The sequence below is a fragment of the Trachypithecus francoisi genome, unplaced genomic scaffold (genome assembly GCF_009764315.1).
Source record: "Trachypithecus francoisi isolate TF-2019V2 unplaced genomic scaffold, Tfra_2.0 Lachesis_group0, whole genome shotgun sequence".
Classification (NCBI taxonomy): Eukaryota; Metazoa; Chordata; class Mammalia; order Primates; family Cercopithecidae; genus Trachypithecus; species Trachypithecus francoisi.
In genome coordinates this window covers 182409444-182428322 of record NW_022681453.1, presented here as the reverse complement: position 1 = coordinate 182428322, position 18879 = coordinate 182409444, and the positions used below count along the sequence as shown (strand labels likewise).

Sequence of the window (18879 nt, the reverse complement as noted above, 5' to 3'; positions counted from 1 at the left end):
GTGTCAAATAATATGTTCACATTTTCTCAATTGTTTTATAAACATCTTTTTACAGATTGTTTTGAATCAGTATTTGAAGAAGGTTTACCATTGCAATTGGCTGATGTACTTCTTAAGGCTCTATTCATCTATAGGATTTATCTCACTTTTTTCTCCTCTTGCCATTTATTTACTGAAGAAAAAAAATGTGTCAAATATTCTTTCTGCACACTAGATTTTTTTATTGTGTTGTATGGTGCTTTTATATTTCTGCTTTTTAATGTTTATCTCCTGTATTTCCTCAAAATTGAAAATTTTTCTAATGACTTGATCAGAATCAAGTCTACTTTATCAGAGTGGGGTTGGTACATATTTTCATGTGTGATATTTTGGATTTCTGTCAGAAGGGATACACTGTCTGATTGTCTTTCTTTGTGATGCTGATATTGAACTGTAAGTTTAGGTGTGATCAGCCTGATCCATCCTTTATACAGTTCCCCCTCAGCCTTTCATTTAGTGATTTTGGCGGGCATTGATCCCAATTGCTTTTTTAGAGGATTATATTGTCTACTTTGTGGTTTGGAAGGAAGTCAAAAATAGAAGCAAGGAGACCAGTTAATAGACTGTGGTAGTAATATAGGCAGAGACAATACTGGTGTGGCCTTAGATTAGGAGTGGCAGCAGAGGTAAAGAGAAATAGGTGGATTTAAGCACGAGAACTGTTGGTAGATGATCTCTGTGGGTCAAAGGAAAACTTGAGGTAGGTTCCAACATTATGAGCTTGAGCAGCTGAATAGATGGTGACGTTATTTACTGGGATTGGGAGGACTTAGGGAGATCAGTTTTGGATGATGTTGGTGTTATGTATCTATATGAAATTAGAGTGACTTGGAGATACCCATGGTGGGGGATATCTAGTAAGCAATTGGATGTATAGGTCTGGAACTCAGAGATGGTCTAGGCTAGAGACAAACATTTGAGAGTTGTCAGCATATAGAAGGTATTTAAAACCATTGAGAATAAATGAGGTCATTTAGAGAGTGTGTAGTCTGGAGAGAAGGAGAATATTCAGCATTTAATTGTTGGGTAGAGAAAGAACAGCCAGCAGAAGAGACTTAGCTTGAGGTACCTGTGAGATTAGAGAAAAGCCAAGGAGAGCTTCCCATTGCAAAAGCACAGTGTGGAAAGTGTAGACAGCTAAAATTTGAGTTTTCTGAGGCATCTGAGGTATAATAGTTTATAGGGATTATTGTTTCCTAATCTCAGTTTGTAATTTAGCTGTTAGATATAACCATAGTCACTGCTGGGTATGCAAGAGTGTAAAACAGCCTAGAAATCCCAAGTCTTGTTGTTCATTGTTTTAATTAGAATAAGGAAGGATACAACTTCAAGGGAAAAGAGGAGCTTTGGTATAAGAAACTACTTAATGTGAATCGGAGCATATTTTGTGCATGAAAATTCATGGTGTTGGGGGTTCTTCTTACTGAACTGTTTGTTTCGCTGAAGAAAATTCACACAAGATTTTTTTTTTTTTTTCTATGAGATGTGGTATAAATTTTGGCTTGCTCTTTTATTTGCCATGTAAAATGGAGCAGTTTTTCATCTTTTATATGAATTTGAGAAGCAGAAGTTTCGGGTTTTGGAATACATGTACCCATAAAAGTGAAGTGGAGGCCGGGTGTGGTGGCTCATGCCTGTAATCCCAGCACTTTGGGAGGCCAAGAAGGGCAGATCATCTGAGGTCAGGAGTTTGAAACCAGCCTGGCCAGCATGGTGAAACCCCATCTCTACTAAAAAAACAAAATTAGCTGGGCGTGGTGGTGCATGCCTGTAATCCCAGCTACTTAGGAGGCTGAAGCAGTAGAATCACTTGAACCTGGGAGGCAGAGGTTGCAGTGAGCCAAGATCACACCATTACACTCCAGCCTGGGTGACAACAGCAAAACTCTGTCTCAAACAAAAAAAAAAAACTGAGGTGGAAAGTTTAGAAAGCCATTTCAATACATGGCTTTCCTGAAGTGATAAAAAGAAAAAAAGGGACAAGGTGTGATTAATATAAATTCACAGACCCTTACCTGAAACCTTGGGGTCCACTTGTGTTTTGGAATTCAGAATGTATTAGATTTTAGAAAATTAACAAGGTCATACCCCATGCATTATGTAACTGTTTCTGCTGGGCTTGGGGCAGCACCCCATGATCAAGCACATTAATGTTTTTTGGTTTGGTTTTTTTTTTTTTGAGACAGGATCTCACTCTGTTGCCCAGGCTGAAGTGCAGTGGCGCGATCTTGGCTCACTGCAGCCTCTGCCTCCTGTGTTCAAGGGATTCTCCTGCCTCAGCCTCCCAAGTAGCTGGGATTACAGGCATGCACCACCACAACTGGCTAGTTTTTGTGTTTTTTTGTAGAGATGAAGTTTCGCCATGGTCTCAAACTGCTGGCTTCAAATGGTCCACCCACCTTGGCCTCCCAAAGTGCTGGGATTACAGACGTGAGCCACCAGGCCCAGCCATGTTTTTGCCATTAAATGTATGTGAGTTCATACTGAGTAGAATACACATAAATAGCTTCATATCAGTTCACATCATGTTTTGTCATAAACTGAGTTCAGATCAGTTTTATGCTACCAAATGAGTTTAAAAGACAAAACAAAAGCTGGGTTTTCAGAGCTTTTTGACTTTCAGGTATGCAGATATGTCATTGTGGGCCTATAGTGTTTCAGTGCTTGCTGGGGACAGTTTCCAAGTGTTACTTGAGGCGGCAAAAGGTAAAACCTTGTTTTAACTTGGTATTCTTTTTCCTTCTCCCCTTCTCCCTTCTTCTACTCCTTTTTTCCTTCAGTCTCTTCCTCCTCTTTTTCCTGCTCTATTTTTAATCGCTTCCTCCATCCACCTCCTCTTCCCCTCCATACACCTCCTCTTCCCCTCCGTCTCTTCCATTGTTCTCCATTTCCTCCTCCTGTATTTCATCTCTTCTCCTTCTCCTGCCTCCTCCATTTCCATCTCTTCCTCCTTCATTTCCATCTCTTCTTTCTCTATTTCTGTTTCTTCCTTTTCTCCATTTTCTTTCCTTCTTTCCCATCTCCATTATATAGAAAACCACTGCAGCCTGCTCACTTTAATAATTTCTATCCTTCAATATATTTTAATATGCTTATCTTGTTCAGTTTCTGCACCCAACCATACCAGTCTCTTTTTGAAACTTTGGAGCAAGAACAAAAGTGTCAACATAGTCATAATTTGTAGTTTGCTTTTTGTGTTTGATTCTTCTTTTGTTTATTCAGTATTATAGCACCTACTATATGTATCCTAAATAATATCTTCTGATTTGTCTTTCAATTCACTAATGATCCTTTGAGTTGTGTCTAAGCTACTGTTATGCCTGCCCACTGAATTTAAATTTCAGTTACTATATTTTTATTTGTAGAAATTGCATTTGGTTATTTTAAAAATCTATGTCACTTTTAATAATTTTTCAATTCCCAAAGTCAAGTTTGCTTAGTTATTGACTAGTCCATGTCCGATGACTCTAGGATTTTAAGTGGGTCTTTTCCTATTGTCTTTCTTTTTATATTGTTCTTGGCTCATGGTTTCTTGATTCCTGTTGTACCTGGTGCCTTTTGGGAAGTTATTTGTGGGAATAATTTGAGGCCAGACACCTTCCAGGGAAAGTTTGCATTTTGTTTGGCTGTTGGTTGGAAGTACTACCTGTCTGAGCCCACAGAGTTTAAGGTCTTGGGTGTCTGGACTGCCCAAGCAGTTGACCTTAATGAAGCACTCTATTTGATTCACTTCTCTGTTATTCTCTTTCAAGAAGAGCTTGAAAGGAATTGACTATAGGAAAATTAGGATCTTATTTGTGATTTACTTTAACCTCGAGGGTATAGTTGTTTGGTATACCAGCTTTTTGGGGAAGAGTCCTCTGTTAGACACTGCATCTAATGTGGGTTTTGAATTCTGTTCCCTTTGCCCCACAAGGCCTTCAGAATAGAACTAGCTCCACTGTACTGGTTGTATCCTTGTATTTTTTACTCTGTTATAAAATATTTATTGCTTTTATTATGTATAAAATATTTACATTATTTAGTGTGTATCATTATTTGCATTTGTAGTATTACTTTAAATAACTTAGTAATGCTTTCACTGGAGACTGAAAGTCTCCATACTGTGAAATGTGTGCCATTCTAGATATCGTTCCACATGTTGAAGCTATAACAGGGGCAAAGCTGACAAAAGTTTTTAATCCTATAGCTCATATGTTTCAGTAGCAGGACACAGATAAGCAAAATAAGTAAAATATATAGATGATAAGTGCTAGGAAAAAATAACACAGGCAGGGATACATCAGAGTACCAGGGTATTGGGAAGTTTGTGATTTTAGTATCCAGAGAAGACTTCATTGAGAAGGCAACAGATGAATAAAGACATGAAGATGGTAAGTGAACAGTATGGATGTGGATGAAAAAAGCATTCTAGGCAGAAGGAGCAAGTGCAAAGGCTCTGCCATGAATCATAGGAGGGAGGCTAGGCTGGTGCGGGGGATTAGAGAGAAAGAAGTAGGAGATAAGGTTGGAGAGACCTGCGTGACAATTAAGATCTTAGAGTTTTGGTAGACCTTTTTATGTAGTTATAGGAGGATTTGAACAGTGGTGTGATATGACTTTGTTCAACCCAGGATGCCATGTTGAGAATAAACTTTAAGGGACAAGGTAAGCAGCAGGAAGAGTTAGTTGGCTGTGACAATTATTCCTAGACTGTTCGAGGTAATGGGGTTGCAGCATAAACAAGACAAAGTTTCTGCTCCTTAAGAAGCTTCCAATCCACATATAAAAATCAGTGTCTGTTATTTCAGTAAGTGATAGCTGCTAAGAAGAAAATAATCGAGACTTGTTTTGATATTTTATATTTAGAAAAAAATTTAAGCCCAGAATATTTATAACCCTTTACAAATGTTTAACAAATTTTAAGTTTTAGGGCTAATGATAATGAATTCGTTTTATGGATTCTTTTAGCCAATAGTAAAAAAATCCATAACCTTATTGGAAGTGGGTAAAATTTTATTTCTTCCTATGTTTATAGAGTTATTTATTTTTCTTTTTAGTTCAGTTTTTGTTTTATATATTTGATGCTGTGTTACTGGGTACATAAATATTCAGGGTTCTGATTTTTTTTCCCCGTGGAATAACCTCTTTCTCATTGTTAAACATCTCTGTCTCTAGTAATGCTTTTTCAAGCTGCTTTGTTTGAAATTAGTGTAGCTACACCAGCTTTCTTTTGATTTGTGTTTTCCTTGGTCTATCTTTCCCTAACCTTTTTGTGACCTTGTAGGTAAAAATATATCTCATTTAAGCAGCTTGTTGTTTTTTTTTTTTTTTTTTTTTTGAGGCGGAGTTTCGCTCTGTCGCCCAGGCTGGAGTGCAGTGGCCGGATCTCAGCTCACTGCAAGCTCCACCTCCCGGATTTAGGCCATTCTCCTGCCTCAGCCTCCCGAGTAGCTGGGACTACAGGCGCCCGCCACGTCGCCCGGCTAATTTTTGTATTTTTAGTAGAGACGGGGTTTCACCATGTTAGCCAGGATGGTCTCGATCTCCTGACCTCGTGATCCGCCCGTCTCGGCCTCCCAAAGTGCTGGGATTACAGGCTTGAGCCACCGCGCCCGGCCAGCAGCTTGTTTTAAAAAAAATCCAGTCTGGGTTTTTCACTTGTACTAGTTCATTTATATTTAAGAGAATTACTGATATACTTGGTTTTATATTTACTGTTTTATTTTCTATCATATCCGCTTGTTTTATTTTTCTTTTTGTCTCTCTTCAGTTAATCAAATATTTTAAATTTATTTTCTTTTTCTTCTATGTGTATACTTTTCTTTTCTTTTTTTTTTTTTGAGACGGAGTCTCGCTCTGTCGCCCAGGCTGGAATGCAGTGGCGCTATCTAGGCTCACTGCAACCTCTGCCTCCTGGCTTCACGCCATTCTCCTGCCTCAGCCTCCCAAGTAGCTGGGACTACAGGTGCCCGTCACCACGCCTGGCTAATTTTTTGTATTTTTAGTAGAGACGGGGTTTCACCGTGTTAGCCAGGATGGTCTCGATCTCTTGACCTCACGATCCACCTGCCTCAGCCTCCCAAAGTGCTGGGATTACAGGTGTGAGCCACCGCGCCCAGCCTACTTACTCTTCTTTAGTAGTTAGCCTAGAGCAGAGATTGGCAAACTGTTACTTGCAGATCTAATCCATCTGCCCTCCTGTTTTTGTATGTAAAATTTTCTTGAAACACAACTGCACCCATTTGTTTACATATTGTGTGTATATAACTGCTTTGGTGCTATAATGTCGTAAATGAGTAGTTGCGTGGAAAGGCCATATGTGTATGGTTTACAGAGCCTAAAATTTTTGCTGTGTGGTCCTTTATAGAAAAAGAATGCCATCCCCTCCCCTAGGGGAGTGATTTTTAAACTCAATCATGCATCAGAATGACTAGGAGGGCTTGTTGACACATAGATTACTGGGCTGCATCTCTAGAGTTTCTGATTCAGTAGGTTGAGTTGGGGCCCAAGAATTTTCATTTTTAACAAATTGCCAGGTGATGCTTTGCTGCTGGTATAGGGGCCACATTTCGAGGACTGGTGCCGTAGATATTACTATGCATCTTTGACTTACTATAATCTAAAATAAATTATTATGTTTACTACTTCCTCAATAACACTCAAATCTTTTTTTTTTTTTTTTGAGACGGAGTCTAGCTCTGTCGCCCAGGCTGGAGTGCAGTGGCGCGATCTCGGCTCACTGCAAGCTCAGCCTCCCGGGTTTACGCCATTCTCCTGCCTCAGCCTCCCGAGTAGCTGGGACTACAGGCGCCCGCCATCTCGCCCGGCTAGTTTTTTGTATTTTTAGTAGAGACGGGGTTTCACCGTATAGACCAGGATGGTCTCGATCTCCTGACCTCGTGATCCACCCATCTCGGCCTCCCAAAGTGCTGGGATTACAGGTGTGAGCCACCGCGCCCAGCCTACTTACTCTTCTTTAGTAGTTAGCCTAGAGCAGAGATTGGCAAACTGTTACTTGCAGATCTAATCCATCTGCCCTCCTGTTTTTGTATGTAAAATTTTCTTGAAACACAACTGCACCCATTTGTTTACATATTGTGTGTATATAACTGCTTTGGTGCTATAATGTCGTAAATGAGTAGTTGCGTGGAAAGGCCATATGTGTATGGTTTACAGAGCCTAAAATTTTTGCTGTGTGGTCCTTTATAGAAAAAGAATGCCATCCCCTCCCCTAGGGGAGTGATTTTTAAACTCAATCATGCATCAGAATGACTAGGAGGGCTTGTTGACACATAGATTACTGGGCTGCATCTCTAGAGTTTCTGATTCAGTAGGTTGAGTTGGGGCCCAAGAATTTTCATTTTTAACAAATTGCCAGGTGATGCTTTGCTGCTGGTATAGGGGCCACATTTCGAGGACTGGTGCCGTAGATATTACTATGCATCTTTGACTTACTATAATCTAAAATAAATTATTATGTTTACTACTTCCTCAATAACACTCAAATCTTTTTTTTTTTTTTTGAGACGGAGTCTAGCTCTGTCGCCCAGGCTGGAGTGCAGTGGCGCGATCTCGGCTCACTGCAAGCTCAGCCTCCCGGGTTTACGCCATTCTCCTGCCTCAGCCTCCCGAGTAGCTGGGACTACAGGCGCCCGCCATCTCGCCCGGCTAGTTTTTTGTATTTTTAGTAGAGACGGGGTTTCACCGTATAGACCAGGATGGTCTCGATCTCCTGACCTCGTGATCCACCCATCTCGGCCTCCCAAAGTGCTGGGATTACAGGCTTGAGCCACCGCGCCCGGCCTACGCTCAAATCTTTAGACTTGAGTTTGTTTGCTTACCTCTTAGTAGTACCATTTTACAACAACCTCATACTGGAACAGCCCGTGTCTGCCAGTAGTAGAATGGATATTAATAAGTAGTGGTACTTTCATACAGTAGAAAACTATCAGCAATGAAAATGAATCTTCCAAACATTATCTTCCAACATTGAGTAAAAAGAAGCTAGATACCAGAATATATATTGTATGATTCATTTTGTATAATGTTCAAAAATGAACAAAACCAAGTGTTAGAATTCAAGACTAGTTAGCTTTGGTAGGAAATGTAGACTTTTAGGAGTCTCGAGGGCACTTACAGGATGCTGGTAATAATCTGTGGATCTGGATACTGGTTATACTGCATGATCATTTTGTGAAAATTAATTAGCTGTATACTTATGATTTGTATGCTTTGCTGTATTTTGATTAAAAGTTTAAAAATTAATTTCCCAGTAGTTTGAGGAAAGAGTTAATTTTTTTTTAATGGTAGGGACATATTTACTCTTTTCAATTCTTGTGTGTGTGTAGGAACAGAATACTGTTTCCATGGGAACTTCTGGCTACTCTGTGTTTCAGTGCTTAACTTTCTGTAGATTTGTATGTCTACTCTGTCTTTCTTAACTGCATTTTTTTTAACATAACAGTAGCAAAAAAGTTTATTTGGATTTGTATTAGTGTTTGTAACAAAGCAGTCTATGTACTGCATAGGTTTTAAGCTTATTAATTTATCCAAACAGATTCCCTAATAGTGTTATGCTAAAAAAAATTTTTTTAAGAGTAGAAGATAATTTTTTCCTGCAAGTTGTGTTACTTAAAAACACTTTCTGAAATAGAGTGTGGCTTTAGAGTGTCTATTTGATTCTTTTTTCTTTTAATAAATAAAAGTCTTAAAACTTTCTTGGCATATTTTCATTAAAATATATTTAATAGTTATATTAAATAGTTATATATTAAAATAGTTATTTTTCTTTAAAAATATTTAATAGTATCTCTTTATAGGAATTATTTAATTCTAGGTGACTGGGTATTTGTTTAAGTAAAGAAAGTCCATTGAAAGGAAAAGATTCTGGCATATTCATCTGAAGTGTGTGGTAAAGCTGCTTCTCTGCCTCTCCCATGTTGTTTGTCATGGTTGATTTGTGCAGGATCCTAGAGAAAACCATCTTCTCAGGAGAGTAGAATACATAGTGTGTGTGTGTGTGTGTGTGTGTGTGTATGTGTGTGTGTGTGTATGTGTGTGTGAGAGAGAGAGAGAGGATGCTGGGAGGTGTTTCATTTGCATATAAGTAGATGATACTAGTGTGGTCATTCATATTCCGAAAGGAGCCTTGTAGAATCCTTTATGAAAACAAATTGTTTTGTTTGGTTTCTATGGCTTAAATAAAGAGCAGATTTTAAGATTACAGAGTTAATTATGCACAGTAATGAGCACTGTGGCAGTCTATGCTTTACTGATGCAATAAGCATCCCAGCAGAATGAATATTGCATAAAACCTTATTTTCTATTTATATATATTTTCATGTCAAATAAGAAAAACATAGATTTCTAAACCTTTAGTTTTGAATGCCTTTGAAATTTTGATATAGAATAAAGATTATAGCTAATAGAGAATTTTTTAGATGCATGGAGAATTTTTACCTTTCATCTGGCAGTAGCTGCCATAAGATGATGTCACCTTGTAGCTGATTGGCTGTTACAGCACCTAGGGCAGGGAAGAGAAAGAAAAATGCCGGCACAAACCTCAGTGGTGGTTCTGTGGTTGTTTCTGTCTTTTTTTGGTAGAATCTTTGATTAGTATCGAATTTACTGTATTTGGCCATGTGAACTATTGGGAGCCTCCTAGGGTGAGGGAAATTAAGAGCTTTCAGAGGAATGAGGCGACTGATTTGCAAACGGATCTGTGATTGTAAGTTGCAGCATCTGGGTATAAGGAATAAGGCAGGGCATGCTAGAAGATACACTATGGGAGGAGCTGGCAGAAAATGCAGAGTAGCAAAAACATGAAAAATACTTCTACTACCTTTAGAGTTAATGTTTTGTTTTATGTTTTGACTTAATATGTATAAGTAAGAAGTGTGAAAATACTGCATTTTGATTTTGAATTATAGAGGATTATTTTATATGGTGTTAGCCAATATATAAATGCTTATTCAAAGGACCTTTATTGTGTATGATATATCTTACCAAAGTAATGATTTTATATATGGCTTTATTTTATTTTTTAGCTTTAGGGAAAATGGATCAAAGCTTAGTTCTCTTAAATACATTTTTCGAATGCTTTGTGCAGATAAAAGCTTCGATGATGAAGAATCAGTGGATGGAAATAGGCCGTCATCAGCTGCTTCAGCCTTCAAGGTTCCTGCACCTAAAACATCCGGAAATCCTGTCAACAGTGCAAGGAAGCCTGGTTCAGCAGGTGGCCCTAAGGTTGGAGGTAATGTAAATCCATTTCGAATCTGTTATGCATGCTCCATGCCCTTGATATGGCCACACATACTTAGAACTTCAGAGGAATATGTTTATTCATGACTGCAGCACGATTGCAGATCTGGAGTCTGTTGCAACACTCAGAAGAATATGATACCCTTTTGAAATGTACAAAATATTGTATACTGCTATTTCCTCTAAGAACATATGTGAATTAGTCTCTTCTTGAGGGTATTTATTTTTCAGATGCCATTTTGAAAAAGATTTATGGAAGTTTTTTGGGGTTTTTTTTATTAAGCAGAGAACAGGTTTTTCAGAATTTGGCTACTAATTTTCAAGTAAAATAGCTGTTACAAAAATGTTGAATTATGTAATGTTTTTACACCTTCCTCTAGGTAGTAAGTCTTAAATACTGCAGCATTTAAAAAATGGTTGAAGATACTGAGTATTGAATCATTTGTCACAATAGGAGATGGGTGGTGGTCAAGTAAAATTGCCTCAAAAATGGTTCCTGTATTAAGTCATAATAGGAAAATAAGAAAAAGCAGGTTTCATGCAATTTTACAACACATAGCATATCATTGATCATATTAGAACTGTTTTTGGCATATTGTTTATCTTTAAATTTTTTAGTGGATATTCTTTCATGTGTTAATTAGAAAACCATGAGTATATTTCCGGTGTTAGTTTCTGCCAAACCTTTCTAATAAAGTGAATCTATGAAAATAAGGGTAAGTATTTAATTCTAAAAGGATGGTAATCTCTTTCTCTTTTCCTTCCTTTCCTTTCCTTTTTAAAAATAAATTTATGTCTTAGTTGTGATATTTTGGGAAAACAGATCTTTCCTTGTTTACAATAACTGGTGAGAAAATCATGGTCTTGAGGATTTTTGTTTTTTCTTTTTGTCTATAGTACTTTTTATTAAAAACCAAAAAGGAAAGAATAATAAGCTGTATATCTTGACCAGGTTCCATAAGGATTTGTGTTCCCTTGATCTTTCTATACAATCTCCAATTTTTTCCCATCATATGAGATTCTAAATATAGAAAAACTATCATAAGTATTTCGTTTAAACTATCTTCTGTTTAAACTAGCAATAAAGATGGTATGATATATATACATACACATGTGTGTATAAATATATATGCACATGTAACTAAATAGCTGAAATTAAAATGTCTTACTGATTTCTCTGGATGTTTCAAGTTATATGTACTTTAGATTTTTAATTATTTTCTTTTTGTCTTGTAATTTTATGGTTATATTCTCATCCAAATGTTAGTTATGATATCCTATTAGAAGATAGTTATTATGTTGCGTTCCTATTTACCGCTAGTAAAAAGTTTATGACATTTTTTGGTTTCTTCCTTTTATAACAAATAGCTCTCTTCAGTCATTACAAGGAGAATATTTTTCTTAATTTTGAATTACAGAATTCTAATCTATGATATTATAATAATTTTATGAAACTTTTTAGCTTAAAATAGATGAATATTTGAGATTTGTGGTGATAATATTTAACATTTTATGAACTGAATCAGTGGTTTGTAATTTTTTTTTCATGGTTTGGTATCTTTTTAGAAGAAAATTGAAATTTACCTATCACGAACCACTTAATTCTGATATTAATCATATTGATATAATCAGGTACTCTTTTGTAAAAAGGATAAACTTTCTTAAGCTCCCCACCCCCATTCTTGTAGTTTCTGTTCCTACTAGTTAAATGAAAAGGTTAAGTAGCTTTCATGAATGTGCTAATTAATCACTTAAAGATTTTATCAGCCATCTAGACAGCAGCCTTTCTGCCAAAAATAAGGGAGAAGCCTTCATTCCTTTCTCCTTTTTCTCTTCCTCTTCTTCCTCCTTCTTCGGTTTGGCAATTGCAGGTATATTCTTGTTTTTTTGGTTTTGTTTTTTTGAATCACAGCTCATTTAGGTTCATTGCCCATTTTTCTATCTAAAAAAAGAGCTACTGGCCAGAGGATATTGATATTACTTCTGAAATAAATGCCATTCTTGGCTGTCAGTCCTTCTTTGAAAATTTAACTTTAGTTTTTATGGTCTTGGCAGAGAGACTTGTTGATTTTTAAATTGGTTGTGGAAAGTTTTCTTACAGTTGTAGAATTTTTGAGTTGGAAAAGACCTTGGGAGTCACATAGTTTTTTAATAAAATTCCTGATAGATGATTATTCAATTTGATTAAAGTAGTACCATCTGCTCTGAATTAAAATTTAGAACAAAAATTACCTGCCGTGCCACTATACATAGACATAATCAACTGCTAAATTATGATTTTTCTTCCAGTTACTTTTCCAATTATTTTTACGTATACAGATATTTTCTTGGGAGAAGAACAAAATTGGCTCTATCCGTTATATAGTTTTTTCTAACATATTTTACCCTAAGCATTTTCTCATTGTCTTAAATAATTAATTGAAAATTATTCATGGCTAAACAATACCTAGGTTGCCGTAAGCCTTTTCTCCTTCTATAAACCATGTCAGCATTATTTTATATATATCTTTCAGCACATCTGCAATGATTTCTTTGGAATAAATTTCTAAAGTTCACTGGATCGAAAGAGCAGGGATTTTTAGCGTTCTTTCAGTTTGGCAAAGTATTTTCCAGAAACAAGCCCATTTCAATTCTGAATAAACAAATTCTTTTTTATGTTGCATTAAAATCTACCTTCTTGTAGCATATGCGGGGAAAATGAATTATTTGTCAACATGCTTTCAAATACTTGAAGACTGTTCTGTTTCTCTTCATGACTATTCTGTTTTCTGGACTATACATTCTCTTTCCCGTGATTTTACATTGAATGGTGGTGATTCAGTCTAAATGTATTATTTGCTATTCCAAGGTATATAATAAATAGATAAATGTAATTAGCTTCTAATTAAAGGAATATAGTAGGTGGAAATGTATAATAGTGACATAAGCTTGACACAGCCCACTGGGTTTGACAAATCTCGTTTTCAAGTAAGATTACCAAAATAAAAAAAAATACAGTGAGCTTCTTTGGAATCGTGACTTAATCTGCTTTTGTAGTTTTGGAATGTATTTTACTTCTTCTAGAGATATCTATCAAGATTAGGGCTGTATGCTATTTTTAGCAAAGTATCCTATCCAGTTAATTAAAGCTTATAAGTCTTGTGTTTAATCTTTAGTGTATGTTAATTTGCTTTGTTCTTTGGCCTTCGTATGCCAACCTTTTCTTCTCATATTGTATTAATAATTGTGTAGCCTTTAAGCCAAGGAGACTTGAAAAAAAGGCTGTGGCTAGGTTCATACCAATATAAATATCATTGCTATAAAAATCCATATTATGTAAGTGTCAAAAATGTTACCTTTGTGCCTTACTAATTAGAATAAGGATAAAGTAAATTCTCAAATAGTCTGTTTTCTGAATAACACTTCTAACTTCATAATAGGAATTTAGATAAACACATTTTTCTTTCTTTTGGCTCAATGTTTACTAGAATTGTTGAAAGTACCTGATTATTTAAAATACTTATGTCTTTACAGTATTTTAGGTAACAATTTTTAATACAATTCTTAAATGTTCTTATATATATTCTTTCATTTAAATTTCAAAATGAAAGATTCTGAGATTTAAATGAAAGAATATATGTATATAAAAACATCTCTGAGCAAACTGATTTTACTGATGAGCAAACTGTAATTTGGAGAAGTAACTTGCGCAGGGTCATTTATCTAATAAGAGGGCAAAGCACAAAAATCACTTTGTTATACTGCCATCATACTAATTTCTATTGGTAAATAAGGTTTCTTTTAGATTCTATAGCACTGAGATTGTAATCTACAGAAATAATCACTACTTTTCGGCATCCATAAATCAGTCGTTTTAAAGCTCAACTAGTATGATTCCCAGCAAAATAGAGCATTTGGAATAAGCAGACCTTTAATATTTACATTGTAAATAGAAATGCTTTTCAGTATTTTCTTGTTCAAATTGCCTTCTTCAAGTTTATTTTCTGGATTACAATATCCCTATTCCTGTATCAATCATTTTGGCTGCTACTCTTCTTCAAAAATAAGGATTGAATTAGATGATGATATAATTATCATTTTAAAAATAACTAGTACCAGATTTTGAGGTTAGTGATTTGTTATTGAAGCTTGTATGTAATCATTGAGACACATCATTGACCAAATCTTCAATTCTTAAAGTTCTCCTGTACTCACTCACTCACTCACTCATTCTAGTGGAGTGTATTTTCTCTGTATTGTTTCTATCTAATGTCAAAGACTACTTTGAAATCGTTTTAACTTTCAGTTCTTATAATCAGGTGATTACTGCAATTTTACATATAGTAGTACTTACTAATAATCTTTAGGATATTTTCTATTTGTTTTATTTTACTTTATGTCTAACCTGAAATTTTAAGAATGTCTGAATATCTATTTTCTACAAATGATGCTAGTTATTCCCATTTTTCCCTTCATGCAGACAACAAAATTGTTTTTCTTTTGAACAAATAAAGATCACAAGAATCAGTATATGTAATAAAACAAACCTTAAGAATTTTGTTTTTTAATTCTGGAATCCCAAATTTTGACTAGTAGACCGTATTATTTTGTTTTTGAGCTTTCTATGAAACCAAATAACACTTCTGTGTTTGGTTTTGTTTTCTTCCTCTCTTCTCCCCTTACTGAAGAAGATACTAAAACTCAGAAGATTTTCACCTTAAAGGGGTGTTAAAAATGATCTGACCCAGATTCAGGAAGAGAGATTGAGCCTCAGAGCATTGAATGATGTGCCCAAGATCAGATGGTTATTAGTAACCATCTAATGAGACAAGATGAGACGAGAATCCAGTGCTTGACCCACTGTCAGGGGGCTTCCTCTTGTATCATCTCTGGGTAATCTCCTAAGTAATACTGCATATGGTACTTTTTTTTTTTTTTTTTTTTGAGGCGGAGTCTTGCTCTGTTGCCCGGACTGGAGTGCAGTGGCCAGATCTCAGCTCACTGCAAGCTCCCCCTCCCGGGTTTACGCCATTCTCCTGCCTCAGCCTCCCGAGTAGCTGGGACTACAGGCACCTGCCACCTCGCCCGGCTAGTTTTTTTTGTGTGTGTATTTTTTAGTAGAGACGGGGTTTCACCGTGTTAGCCAGGATGGTCTCGAACTCCTGACCTCGTGATCCGCCCGTCTCGGCCTCCCAAAGTGCTGGGATTACAGGGTTGAGCCACTGCGCCCGGCCGGTACATATTATTTTTAATCCCGTATAGCAGATCACTATTATCGAAATCTGGAATTTAGGGATTAGCCAGTCACCAGTCTGTCTGAAATTACTGTGAATCCCAGATCCTTGACTATCCATCCCTGATGCTTTCTGTGTTAACTTTGATTATACAGTACGTATGCTTTGAGTAAATAACATATAAATTATTTTAACTCTAAAACAGTAAGTTATGTTATTTCTTACTATGTATAAGAATATGTGTTTTACTGTAATGATATTATTTGACACCAGTTTTGTTTTACCTCCTGTGCAAAAATTAAAGTGACAAAGACATTTTATTGTGCAAGGTTTATTTTTTGAGGAATTCAAAATGTTTAAGAGAAATTGAATAGGCCAACTGAAGACCTAGCCTTTCTGTGGATAAGTTACTGTTTCTATTTACATTTGTGTATAGAGCTTACTATGTGCAAGGCTCCATATTAATCAACAAAGAGGACCATATCGGGGCTGGACATGGTGGCTTACACCTGTAATAACAGCACTTGGGGAGGTGGAGGTGGGCAGATCACTTGAGCCCAGGAGTTTGAAACCAGCCTGGGCACCATGGCAAAACCCTGTCTGTACACAAAATACAAAAATTATCTGGGTGTGATGGCCCATACCTATAGTCCCAGCTACTAAGGAGGCTGAGATGGGAGGATCACTTGAACCCAGGAGGTTGAGGCTGTAGTGCACTGTAATCACACCACTGTGCTCCAACCTATGTGACAGCGAGACCTTGTCTTCAAAAAAAAAAAAAAAAAAGGACCATATGGAGTGTTTAATTCATGGTTTTAAACTTACTACAAAAAGATACAGTACCTGCCCATTATTCTGCCAGCTAGTGTTAATTATTGTTAGCATTTTGGTCCTCTCATACTTTATTTGCCTATACTTTTTGACTTAAATTTGGGTGTTAGAAAATTGTGAAGTCTCTTATGGGAATACAAATTGAAGGTTTACCTCAGAAAAGAGTGAAATGTTATTATTGTAGGTCTCACATATGAAGAATTTTCCATTAGTTAGAATCATTATAGTTGATCCATATGAAGTAGAAATTATAATAACTGCATGCTCGGCTTACATTTATCACTTACATTCTAATATAGTTGATTTGGTAAGAAGCATTGTTTCTATAAAGGACATGTAAATATAAACTATTTTTTTCATTAACTGATCATTTCTCTCTTTAAAAACCAGTTTATGTATTTCTTACTAATGAAAAGAATTGAAAGACAATTGATTTTTAAAAAGAATGAAAGTCAAAAAAAAAAAATAAAAAAAATAAAAATAAAAATAAAAATAAAAAAAAAAAAAAGAAAGTCATCCTCATTGTTAAACAATGGAGAGTTTTAAAAAATTTTAACAACATCTTGCTTCTCTAATCCCATCACCCTGAGGTGTAACTGATGTTAAGTTTGATATGTATTCTTCAACATATTACTCCATGTTCATTTATGTAGGCACTCATATTAGGTTTTATTTTTCCTGTATTAAACATACTAATAAAAACTTCGCAAGTTGCTTTCACAGAACATCCTTCAGCATCAAGAATGACGGCTGTTGCATCCTTTTAATTAGTGATACAGTATTCCACATTATTGACGCACCATGATTTAATAAACTCTTTCCTTGTTGATGTCATTCAGGTTGTTTGCATCTTTAAGTCATTGCAGAAAATTCAGATCTTCATGTGCTTACATGTTTTGAAATTCTGCTGTTTCTATTTTATGAAATAAACTCCTCTAAATGGAATTGTTTAATCAAAGGCTTTATGTGTTTTTAATTTTAATAAAGACAATATTTTACCTTCTGCAGCATTGAATATACCAGCCTCATTAATTATTGCCATTGTGATAGGTAAAAAATAGTGATTCTTTAATTTGCATTTTTTTCCTCTACCTGTCTGGCCAACAGCTTGCAAATATTTACTGAAGGCTTTTAGTGTGCTGCTAGTTTTGAAGTCTGTGGGAAATGTAAATGAACAAAAGACCTTGGCCTCTTGGAGTTTATATTCTAGTGAAGTTCAGATTTTTTTTTTTTCTTTTTTTGAGATGGAGTCTTGCTGTCTTGCTAAGGCTGGAGTGCAGAGGCGTGATCTCGGCTCACTACGACCTCCACCTGCCAGGTCAAGCGATTCTCCTGCCTCGGCCTTTCAAGTAGCTGGGACTACAGGTGCCCGCCACCATGCCCAGCTAATTTTTGTATTTTTAATAAAGACGGGGTTTCAGCATGTTGCCTGGCTAGTTTTGAATTCCTGACCTCCAGTGATCCACCTGCCTTGGCCTCCCAAAGTGCTGGGATTACAGATGCGAGCCACCACACCTGAGAATTCTATAGTGTTATCTGTAAAACAGTTCCCTCATCAGTTTTTATCTCTGTGTCATTGACTTTTTGGAGTCTAGGCGAGTTGTTTTTTAAGATTGTCCTGTGTTCTGTATTTGTCTCATTTCTTTGTGATCTTATTTATTTCTCTAGCTCTTTTATTTTCTGTAAATTTACTAACCTATATATTCACTTCCTTTTAGTCAGCTCATCTACATATTTAAGTTTTCTCAGTTGTTCTAAGAATATTTTTTATAGCTTTTAAAATTCAAACCAGAATATACTTATTCTCTCTTGGATAGTTGGTAATTTACTGTTTATTTCTCAGGTGATTTTGTCTTTAAACAAAATTTTTGGCCAGGCATAGTGGCTCACGCCTGTAATCCCAACACTTTGGGAGGCCGAAGTGGGTGGATCACTTGAGGTCAGTAGTTCAATACCAGCCTGGCCAATATGGTGAAACCTTGTCTCCACTAAAAATATAAAAATTAGCCGGGTGTGGTGGCACGTGCCTATAGTAGTTCCAGCTACTCTGGAGGTTGAGGCAAGAGAATCACTTGAACCTAGGAGGCGGAGGTTGTAAGTTGTGAGCTGAGATCACACCACTACACTCCAGCCTGGACAACAGAGCCAAACTCTGTCTCAATGAATAAAACAAATAAACAAACAAAAATTTTTTCCTGACTTTAGCCAGCTGTCTTTTCGTATCTTTTATATATATTCAGAATTTTTTTATATTCTCATTCATCTTTCTTTTATACCTATAATTGCTGTTTAGTTATATTGAATTTATGTTGGAGAATTATGTTATAGTTTTTTCCTTCTTGGTAGGTGTTTTTTTAATTTTAGGGAGTTACTTTTATCAGCAGAAAATATTTCTGTTCTTTTGTTTTCTTATTGGAGAACAGTATAGATGTCAGATTCTTTATTTTGTTTATGATGCTATATTGGATTTTCATAGACCTCAAGAAACAAGTGGATTCCTTGAGGCCAGGAAAAAAAGGTTTGCTTAGTTTTTAAGTTTAAGAGTGCCCTC

The 18879-nt window shown here is 36.0% G+C and overlaps 1 protein-coding gene across 42 annotated transcripts in view; it reads left to right on the top strand.

The window, feature by feature from the left end:
- Positions 1–18879, top strand: part of CLASP2 (cytoplasmic linker associated protein 2) — a 220561-nt gene that overhangs the window by 55532 nt on the left and 146150 nt on the right. For 34 of the 42 annotated variants that reach the window (XM_033212967.1, XM_033212966.1, XM_033212944.1 and 31 more), the window contains one exon: positions 10130–10276. In XM_033212967.1, the coding sequence (XP_033068858.1) occupies positions 10130–10276 (147 nt within the window). Of the gene's footprint in view, positions 1–9531; positions 9749–10129; positions 10277–18879 lie in introns of those variants that run through there. The other 8 variants (XM_033212965.1, XM_033212963.1, XM_033212962.1 and 5 more) reach the window with 2 other exon arrangements.